The sequence below is a fragment of the Panthera leo genome, chromosome B3 (genome assembly GCF_018350215.1).
Source record: "Panthera leo isolate Ple1 chromosome B3, P.leo_Ple1_pat1.1, whole genome shotgun sequence".
NCBI lineage: Eukaryota > Metazoa > Chordata > Mammalia > Carnivora > Felidae > Panthera > Panthera leo.
Window position 1 is genome coordinate 125,051,559 of NC_056684.1, and position 11,087 is coordinate 125,062,645.

The 11,087-nt window shown below is 43.2% G+C and overlaps 1 protein-coding gene across 4 annotated transcripts in view; it reads right to left on the reverse strand.

Annotated features, from left to right (window-relative positions):
• STON2 (stonin 2) overlaps nt 1-11,087 on the reverse strand; it is a 145,415-nt gene that overhangs the window by 55,936 nt on the left and 78,392 nt on the right. Inside the window, exon 1 of one of the 4 annotated variants that reach the window (XM_042943983.1) lies at nt 2,347-2,472. The exons of the other annotated variants lie outside the window; for them this stretch is intronic. Within the exon in view, the coding sequence (XP_042799917.1) occupies nt 2,347-2,371 (25 nt within the window). The 5' untranslated portion in view covers nt 2,372-2,472. Of the gene's footprint in view, nt 1-2,346; nt 2,473-11,087 lie in introns of those variants that run through there. 4 annotated transcript variants of the gene reach the window in all.

Here is an 11,087-nt window from a genome sequence, read left to right on the forward strand (position 1 = left end):
TCCCCTACACATGGTGGTGGCAGCACTTCTACAGTTTGAGGCATCACCCTGGGCCTTAGCTTTAGTTCGGGGTGCCCATGCTTTGACCCGATCCTCCTGCCCATCTCTCTCTCATTCTTTTCTTTTCTTTTTTTCCTCCCCATCTACCTTCTCAAGCAAAGAAAGCCTTGACTCCTTCCCTCCTCCAGCTGTGACTCTCACACCCATATTAGACTCTGGTCAACAGCACAGTATTGAGAATGCGATAGGAGCTTATTCGTTTGGGGGGGTATTTGTCCCCCATCCTGCCCTCTTAATTTAGCACAATCCTCACGTCCAATGCATTATTTCTTATTCCCAATTACATCCAGCCATGACCATCCACGAAGAAAGAAGTCTACGCCAGGAATGGATGGCGCAGCACTGCTCTGACATATGCACACACTTAAAAGACACGGAATGCTTGCTTCAGCTGCTCTGCAATCAGCAGTTGGGAAGGGGGCGCCTGGGGGGCTCAGTCGATTAAGTGTCTGACTTCAGCTCAGGTCATGATCCCACAGTTTGTGGCTCTGTGCTGACAGCTGGGAGCCTGGAGCCTGCTTGGGATTCTGGTTCTCCCTCTCTGTCTCTCTGCCCCTCCCCCACTCACAGTCTGTCTCTCTCTCAAAAATAAATAAACATTAAAAAAAAAAGGGTTGGGAAGGAACAACAGTGCTCGATTGCATCCAAGACAGGGCTTGGGTCCCAGTTTAGTTATGTTCTGATGAAGTCAGAGGTCAGAGTTCCAGTTTCCTGGTCTCTAAAGTGAGAATCATCTACCTCATAAGGCTGTGATTGAAGATTAACTGAAAGAAGTATGTAAAACATTTTGTAAATGGCACAGCACCACACAAATATCAGATAGTGACCATCACGGCTTCCGGCTCTCTAAATGTGTTGGCGGTGGAGCACGATAATTGCTTTAAAAGAGGAACCAAGGGGCGCCTGGGTGGCGCAGTCGGTTAAGCGTCCGACTTCAGCCAGGTCACGATCTCGCGGTCCGTGAGTTCGAGCCCCGCGTCAGGCTCTGGGCTGATGGCTCGGAGCCTGGAGCCTGTTTCCGATTCTGTGTCTCCCTCTCTCTCTGCCCCTCCCCTGTTCATGCTCTGTCTCTCTCTGTCCCAAAAATAAATAAAAAAAAAAACCTTGAAAAGGAAAAAAAAAAAAAAAAAAAATTAAAAACATATTTAAAAAAATAAAAAATAAAAAAAAAAAAATAAAAGAGGAACCAAGTTGTTTCTGTTGTTCATCATCTCCCACCACATGGCCTACTCAGCTGCTGTTCCCAAGGGAGGTGCATCACGATATTAACTGGCAGGTGAGCATAGATCCAGTAGAAAACAGATCAGCTTAATTTCATGTGGACACAGACGTTTTCCTCCATTCTTGCTTTATCAGATTTTCTGAACTACTTCCTTTTAGCATAATTATAAACCTTTTTGCTTTAAGCCTTTAAACTTTTTGTTATAGGGGCACCTGGGTGGCTCAGTTGGTTAAGTGTCTGACTCTTGATTTTGGCTCAGGTCATGATCTCATGGTTCATGGGTTTGAGGCCCACTTCGGGCTTTGTGCTGACAGCACTGAGCTTGCTTGGGATTCTCTCTCTCCCTCTTTCTCTGCCCCTCCCCAGCTCACACACATGCTGTCTCTCTCTCAAAATAAATAAACTTAAAAAAAATCTTTTTGTCATAAAAAATTTCAAGCATATATAAAAGTGGAGAAAAAGGTGTAACAAACCTCCATGTATACATCACCAGCTTCAACAATTACCAACTCATTCACATCTTGTTTCACCCATTTCCCTCCCCATTCTGGATTATTTGGAAGCAAATTTTCAGTATCATATCATTTTATCCATATACATTTTTGCAGGTATCTCTAAAAGATAAGGATTCTGTGTGTAAACATAACCTAAATATTACATCAAAACTAAACTATAATTACTATATTACTGTAATCCAATATCCGGTTAGTGTTTAAGTTTCTACAAATCTTTGAAAGATTTTTTTTTTTTTTGTACTTTGGTCAAATCAATTAGGCAACTGGTAGATACATGTTGTCTTTTCTAATCCAAAGCTTCTTCATCCATCTTTATTTTTTTTTTCCTTGCGATTTATTTGTTAAAGAAGCTGGTTCGTCATACAGACTATCCCACGACCACATCTTGACAATGGTGTGATTTAACATGTTCGTCTGCCCCTGTATTTCCTGTGAATTCACAGTTAAATCTAAAGGCTTGACCCAATTCATGTTTGGTTTTTGGACAGAATCGTTACTTGCTAGGTGTTCTTGTGTACTTCCATCGGGAAGCAACTCATATTTGATTACCTCTGGTGTGTGCACTTGGCAGCATTGAGAATCAGCGTCGAGGGCATTACTTCATGGGGACTGGAAAATGGTGATTTTTCTCCCATTACTTCTTCATTTATTAAATCGGATGCTATTATTATTAAAAGTTGATATTTGACTGAAATGAAAGCATGAAATGAAATGAAAGACAAAAAAAGAAAACCATTTTTGTCTGATATATTTTAAACAATATATCAGTTCCTTCCTATCTACATATCTCATTAATAATGAAAAGATAATTTTAAAGTTTAATTAAAAAAAAAAACTACTCGACTTCTAAGGGAAACCTTCAATCAAAAGGTAGAGGAGGACTGGTCCATGGTACATCATTCAGATTCAAATGTGATTCCTTCAATTGTGAGCTTTTTTTTTTTTAATTTTTAAAAGTGTTTATTTGTTTTTGAGAGAGAGAAAGAGTGTGAGCAGAGAGAGAGGGGCAGAGAGAGTCAGAGACACAGAATCTGCTGCAGGCTCCAGGCTCTGAGCTGTCAGCACAGAGCCCGATGTGGGGCTTGAACCCATAAGCCGTGAGATCATGACCTGAGCCAAAAGCAAGAGTTGGACACTTAACCGACTGAGCCACCCAGGCACCCCACAATTGTGAGCTTTAGGACTTTGCTCAAGGTTTTTGGCATTCTTACCTTTATTTGGCATCCTTATTCTCTTTTCTCATCTATAAAATAGGCATAATAATGCCTATCTTATGACTCCTGTGAGGATTTATGCAAAGAGCCTGTTTCAGTGGCTGAAAAATAGTAGATGCTCAATAAATTATAGTTACTACTAGTTGTACCATTGTCTCCCCTGTAACTTGCACAGTGCCTGGCAAACAGCAGTAGCTCAATAAATGCTGGGTGGAAAAAGTGTTGATTCTTTTTACTCTGTCCCAAGCTGATGGTGCTTTAATATTTCAAGACATTGGGGATACAGATGTGAACAAAAACTCCCGTTCATGAATTTATGCAGGATTGGAAGAGGGAATTCTTTGCTCCCAGGGGAATTATTCCAGTTGGCTCTTTTGAAAATAAGACCTATTAGTAACCCATGGGGTCAGGACATGAGAGGGCAGCACGACGAACTCAACTACATGAGAAGACATGAGAAGACATCAATTTTCACCAAAAGGAAAATATACCAGCATTGTCATCATATTTGACCTGAGGTGCATTAAGGCCTCACTCAGTGTGGTGGGTTTAACTGTGTCCCACAGAAATGGAGGCTAAAGTCCTAAGCTTCAGATTTGAGAATGTGACTTTATCTGAAAATAGTCTTTGAGAATGTAGCCAAGTTAATACGAGATTTTACAGCATTAGCGGGGGGTTCTAAATCTGATGACTGGTGTCCTTATAAGAAGGCACCAGTGGTATCAAGGTACACAGGAAAAAAGACGGGATGAAGATAGAGTCAGAAATTAGTTATGCTGCACAAACCAAGAAATGGCAAGGATTGCCAGTAACTACCAGAAGCTACAAGAGTCAGGAACGACTGACTTTTCCCTACAGCTATCAGAGGGAACACGGCCCCGCTGACATGCTGTTTGGGATTTCTAGCCCACAGAACTGTGAGAGAAAAAATTTCTCTTGTTTTAGGTCACCCAGTTTGTGGTAAGTTGTTATGGCAGCACTAGGAAATGAATACATCCAGTGAACCGAGACCAAAGGTATAGACCAATCAGCCCACCTGTGCCTGTAACTGTCTAGTGAGAAAGAGGAAAGGAGAGGGGGGAATCCCAGACAAGAGAACCTGTTCCATTTTAATTCATCTTGTATCAACTGGGCCTATGACTGACTCTTCAAAGCTATGCAAGTACCAGCAGGCAAGCCTGCTTTACCTGAAAAGCAAGTAGGCAGAAGTCATGGAACTTGCTGGCACTGACACTTTGGGAATGAGCATGCTCTCTGTGGAATCTGGCAGGCGGAAAGGGGCAACAGTGCTGTCCAGGCAGGCGTGGTGGGGACAGCGCTCCAGCCTAGGCATCCACCTTTCTATCCTTAGTGTATGTCAGGAAGGCTCTATGGTCTAAAGGTGATGCTCCCAAACACTCCGGTAGTCACCTAATCATGCTGAGCCCCAGCAGACCACCCCTCAACAGTAAGAAGTCAATGCAACGGTGTGGTAGGGGACCCGGCACGCAGATGGTACTGGCTTGGTACCCTCTGCAAAATCATTGTCTGGATATCTGCAAACAGAAAATTGTGATCGGGGCCATTCACAAACACTCACTGGGCCCCCTTTGTGTGCCAGGCACTGGGCTGGACACTGGGAAAATGAAGAATGAGCTACAGTCTTCGATAAAGTGATTGGATGGGACGTGGGATCAGAGATGGCTTTTTTCCTTAAAATGTCTTTTCATATTATAATAATGTTTTACAATAAAATGCTTAAAGTTGAAACTCAGATCTAATTTTTTTTAAAAGATGTGGGAAAAGCGGTCACAGGCAGCTGTTCTGTTATTTATTTATTTCACAAATATATATGTGTATATATTTACAACACTGCTCAATCCTTCAGCAAGGCAATGCTCCAGGCACCTAGGGAGATAGTGCTGCCCTCCAATTTACCCCCACCCACACTGCACACTAACATGGGGTCAGTAACACATGATTTCACACTTAATTGGTAGCTAATTATTTCAGATGTGCTAGTTTTATTTTCCCGGATTAGCTCCCCCACGGCAGGAATTCTCTCCTTTCACACCATCTGTTAGCACCTACTCAAAAGCCCACCATGCCCCAGGATTAGCTGGCCTTGCAGATGGAACTCTGTGACTGACTTCTACCTTTCCAGAAAACGAGCCATGACAAGCTGCCCCAGTGGTTATGTTAGGGCAAGGGAGGAGGCAGAAGAGACTGTGACTAAGCATCCCGCTCACTTTTAGGATCTGTTTAATCATTTCCTATTGGTTTGCCCTGAAATGGCACCACTGAGAGCATAGGGCAAAACATGCGAGTGGGTCTAAGGGATCCACCTATGAGGCACCAGCGCCCAGGAGACAGATGTGAGCATGCGTGTACACATGCGTGCATGTGCACTGGCATGCGTACAACACCTGCAGCCTAAAGCCAATAAAGGCCTTCTCAGCGACTTTAGAATTTTATTGTCCACTGTGGCTGCCACAGATGCTTGGGATACTTGCTGGAAGCAACGAGGAGAATTGGCCCCACACGTCTCGGAAATGTGGGGGCAGGCATATTAAGTGACAGACACTGTGCTAAGTTCTTCACATCTACTCTTTTATTTATTCCATTCAGAGGCGCTACCAGGTTGTCCTGGCCCTGTTTCAGTGGTTGGGAAACTGGCCAGAAGGGGCAGAGCCAGGATTGGATCTCGTGCCTTGGTGAGTCTAGCAAAGACTTCCTGCATGACCACAGTTCAACGCTATGGCCATATGTGCTGACAGAACCAGGATCAAGCAAAACTGTTAGTCCCCAGCCTTTTTTTTCTTCCATACCCAAAGCCATTGCTCACCAGTAGAAGCACTGAACTTTGGAGAATCAAATGATTCCACAAGGCTGGCCTCTACACATACCTCCAGCCTTGGACAGAGGAGAAAAAGAGAACCCCACTGTTAACTACCAAAGTAAGTTGAAAAGCTGCATCCTCCCTCCTCTGCATGCTCAGCAGCTAATTGAGGTTAGAGCCATAGAAACCAAACAAAAGGCTCCCAGGAGCCCACACTGCCTAGCCTAACTGCTGCCAGCCACTGTGGGAAGAGAAAAAGGGAGCCCCTCCCTCCTTCATTCCTCAACAGCTTAATGAAGATTTGGCCTGTCATCTTCCCAGGAACAAATTCTGTGGCTATCTGAAAGGGACTGATTTTTATTCTCAAACAACATAGCAGATCCGCCTTTGAAACCAGAGTCAGCAATAAAATGGGTCATAAACATGTATATGAGGTTATAAGACCTGAGAGGTGACTGGATTTCTCCCAGCCCTAAAATGAAACTCCTTAGGAAGTCCCTCAATGTCACCACTGGGGAGGGAGGGAAAGTTGGTGGAGGTCATGGCTTTCACTGTGCCACTAATACAGATGGCACTTTTTAGGCCAGGACCTCCTTGGTCTTGAAGCTACAGGCTTAGCTGCCTGATGCCATGTACCAGCAAATGAGAATATCCAGCTTTCTTTGCAAGTTAGGCATGATTCTGAAAAAAAGCCACATTCACACTCTAAAATGTCCACGATTCTAGCATACAAATGGCAGACTGAGGGACTGACCAACTGAATGAATAAATAAGTACCATAAGAAAATACTATCTTTGAATCCAGCAAAGAAAACCCAATCATTTTCTTCTTAAAGTTATTTTTTAATCTTCTTTAAATCCCTCTTTCAGGGAGAGAAATTTCCCGGGAAGAAGCTGTCATGATTCAGATATTAGAATATTTTACTATTAATATCTCCAAGGGCCTTGAACTTCTTTGTCGTCTTCGAAGAACTAAGCTGACAAGTTGGCTATTTCTGGGACTGAGCATGTCTAGCTGTTTTCACAAAGGGAAGAAGTTATCACATGAAAACAGATAGATTTTTCCTTTATGGGTCTAAGACATGGTGATCATAATAACTCTAATTATTATTAGTGACTCTAAAAATTATCATTATTTTATTGGACGATATGACATCTATTAAATACATCTACTATATCAAGTGTTTTTCTTTGTGTATTATAGTGTTTTTATTCACCTTCATAACAACCCTCTAAAACTGTTACTAGATGGGTCTAATTTTGCATATGAAGACACTGACGCTTGGGGCCCCTGGGTGGCTCAGTCGGTTAAGCGGTCTGATTCTTGATTTTGGCTCAGGTCATGATCCCAGGGTGATGAGATGAGCCCCAGGTCAGGCTCTGTGCTGGCTGTGGAGCCTGCTTAAGATTCTCTCTCTCTGCCCCTCCCCTCGTCAAAATAAAATAAAATAAAATAAATAAAAACAAAGACACTGAAGCTCAGAAAAGTTAAGTGCATTATACAAAGTCAAACTGCTAGTAAGTAGGGAAGCCAGTGTTCAAATTAGGCAGCTAGCCTCCAAAGGACTAGTGGGTAGATGCTAAAGTGATACCTCATCCACTGCAACGGTATATGAACACAGCACGGGTTGTCTCTCTAGGAAGTGCTTCCTTCAAAACAAGAGGTGTTCAGGCAATGACTACCAGAGTGAGAACTTCAGCGGCACTTGGGATTCAGGTCCCTGGTGATACTCAGCTCTTCCAATTCCACTGCATTGCACTACTTAGTATCAACACGCTTTTATTTTCTAGGTTTGGACGGATCCTATAGATAGATTTTTCCTCTTTGTCAGAAAGTATGCCATTCAAAGAGCAGAGGATCAATTTGTGATCCCAGGTGATATCCCGATTCCTATCTAAAGAAAAGGTCTTGGTTTGCACACCTGTTCTGAAACTGCCTCTCTGCCTTCGTCTTGGAAGCGGACGGCAATCTGAGCTTGTCAAAGTTTCTGTTCTAAAGCCAGTCTCTGCAGTGGGAAAGATGCTACACGGCACCTGCAGTGCACATTACTCTCAAGCAAGCTCCAGTCAGAATGGATGTCAAAGTTCAAGCACGGCCATGAGGCTAAAGATAATCCTGATAATAAGAGGCCAGGTAAGACTCCATTAAACCAGCCTTACATAAGTCACCGTGGTGCCTCCAGAACATTAGTAACTGGCCAAACCAATGCCCACGTCCTCTCTGTTGGAAGTGCTGAATCTAACAAGTACCTATAAAAGAGAAGTGAAATAATATATTTGTTGAAAGATGGCTCATTTTTCCTCCCTGTTTTTTTCCTTCTCTTCATTTACTTAAATATTAGGACACCATTCAAGTCTCACCACACATTATACAGCTTTCAAAACAAAGGAGTTTGATAACGTGCTGAGTTCATCATCCAGCCATGAATTAATTAAGGTAAGAATCATGACCAAGTTTCTAGAACCTCTAAAATAGTGAAAACAACCACCTTTTATTTTTCTGAGGGCCCACAACTAGAATTCTAGCCCTTAAGCAAGCTCTTCATATCTGTCTCCCTTTCTGCTTCCAGTTCTTTACCAATGTCTCCAAAATGCCTTTCCTGGGCATCTGGAAGAAAAGGGATCTTCCTTTAGGGATCTGAAGCACGTGGGCTGTTGTTACTTCCACAAGTGAGGCTGGTGCAAGGAAGCCCTGGCAAGTGGAAGGCAGAGATAGAGCAGGGGAAGAGCGGTGAAGAATAAACACGCCAGGAGGTTTGGAAACACCCGACAGCAACTGGTGTGCCACCACAGGGAGCCAGGCTGCTCTCCTGAATAAAGACGTACTGCCCCTTCAAGCCATCTCACTTCTAAAATTAATAAGTACTGGGGCGCCTGCATGGCTCAGTTGGTTAAACGTCCGAGTCTTGATTTCAGCTCAGGTCATGATCCCAGGATCGTGGGATCTAGCCCTGCATCTGCCTCTGTGATGAGCATGGAGCCTGCTTAACGTTCGCTCTTTCTCTCCCTCTGCCCCTCTCTTCCACTCACGTGCGCACACACACTCTATCTCTAAAATAAAAAAAAAATTAAAATAAGTACTAGGGATGTAATGTATAACATGATGAGCATAGTTAACACCACTGTAGGATATACAGAAAAGTTACTAAGAGAGTAGATCCTAAGAATTCTCATCACAAAGAGAAAATTTTTTAATTTTCTTCTTTTATACGAGAAGATGGATATTAGCTGAACTTACTGTGGTAGGCATTTCACAACATATGTATATCAAATCATTCCATGGTACACCTTAAACTTATACAGTGATGTAAGTCAGCTACTTTTTTCAATAAAACTGGAAAGAAAGAATGCCTTCCTTCCCAAAACACTGGCTGCCAATTTTAACTACAAGAGTCAGCACTAAAAATGTGACCCTTTCCCTGTATGAAGACTGACAAGAGATACTCTCCAAGAACCAGCTCTCTGTGGTAATGGAAAGGAAAGGAAATAGGAAGAAAGAACTGAGAGAAAGAAAAGAAGAAAGTAGGGAACAAGAGATCTTAGTACAAACCCTAATCATGATGCTCTAAACTGACCAAGTATGTCTTCCCCACCCTAACATTCCTGCCGTTTCCATCTAACAAGATGTTCAGGGATGGTCTGGAGAGACAGATGAAACAGAAGAAGGTGCTGGTTGAAGAAAAGTCACTGTTTCACCTCTCAAGAGCTGTTCTTTCTTTTGGTTCCATGGACACAGCTGGACTGTCAGTCCTGTGGCTACATGAAAAATCCTGCATCTACAAGGGAGATACAGGACAGAGTGGAGGGAGGGGAAAAAGATCTAAATTAGAGGGAGACCAGGATTTCAAACCACAGCTGTGCATTCCACAAGCTTCATAAATAATATTCTTGGATTTACTATGGAGTCAGTCCTGTCAAAATTTACACTACAACTTGAAACCTAATTGAGGAAGGTCTTTCAAAAAAATGTCAACATGGGGGGTGCCTGGGTGGCTTGGTCGGTTGAGCGTCCAACTTCGGCTCAGGTCATGATCTCACAGTCCATGAGTTCGAGCCCCGCGTCGGGCTCTGTGCTGACAGCTCAGAGCCTGGAGCCTGTTTCAGATTCTGTGTCTCCCTCTCTCTCTGCCCCTCCCCTGTTCATGCTCTGTCTCTCTCTGTCTCAAAAATAAATAAACGTTAAAAAACATTTTTTAAAAATGTCAACATGAGAAAAGGCAACATTGAAAAAACTGTTTTGTTAAGAGTAAGAATTAATGAAGCATATTTAGGGGAGAGAGAATTTAGTGATGTGGGAGAGAGACAAATACACAATATGCAATGGGGTGGTGCTTGAAGGAGCTAGGTTCTTGATGAGGCAAAAGGATCAAATCAAAACTTTGGTTTTTAGCAGAGCTTAGCAGCATAGAGACTGTGAATATCTGGTAGGAGTCACCCAGGACTGACAACTGTCCAAGGGTATGGTGGCAGGTCAGGGTTCTCTGACTGAGAACTCTAAGGCTACTCGTAGAGTATTGAAGAAAAAAACTGCCCTTGGGGTCCAGCCAGGGTTGGAAAGCAAGTGAAACCAGGAAATCACCCAAGAAGTTCCAGCTGAAAATGAGATCTGAAGCTTGGTATGTCGTAGAACAGCTGAGAAGACAAGTTCCAGTAATAGCTGACATCTATATAATGTTCCTGGTTTATAAGGTAACTTGACATTGCCTACTTCACCTTATTTCTCAACAAATCCTGTGAGGTAGTCAGGTAGAGTGGGTATCACTATCACTGTGTTCCCGATGAAGACATGGAGACTTGGAGAGGTGAGGTGATTTGCCAAAGTCTTATCGCTGCTAAGCTGGAGAGCAAGCCCTCCAAATGCTCATTTCACTACACCACGACCTCAGAGTACTGGAAAAATCATTAAGGGAAAGATAGACTTAAGAGGACATAAGTCAAGGGCCAACATCAGCAGTGTGATGTGCATGAACTGGGCAGACAGTGGTAGAAGTGGGGCACTGGAGGTTCACCTAAAAGTGTGGAATGATGGCAGCTCAACAGTGGCACCGAAAGTAATTTAGGGGAGTGGGCATTACACTAGTCCTCCCAAGGTTTGAGAAATTAAGGCCACTGAGAGAGCAGGGGAAGCCAGACTCCTTCAGGACAAGGAATTATGAGGAACACACTATACAGGCAGAGAAGGCAGGAATATTTCCTCACCAGCAGCTAGGGTTCAACAGCTACAAGACGGCTTGGGGTAGAGTGAGTGTATGCATTAG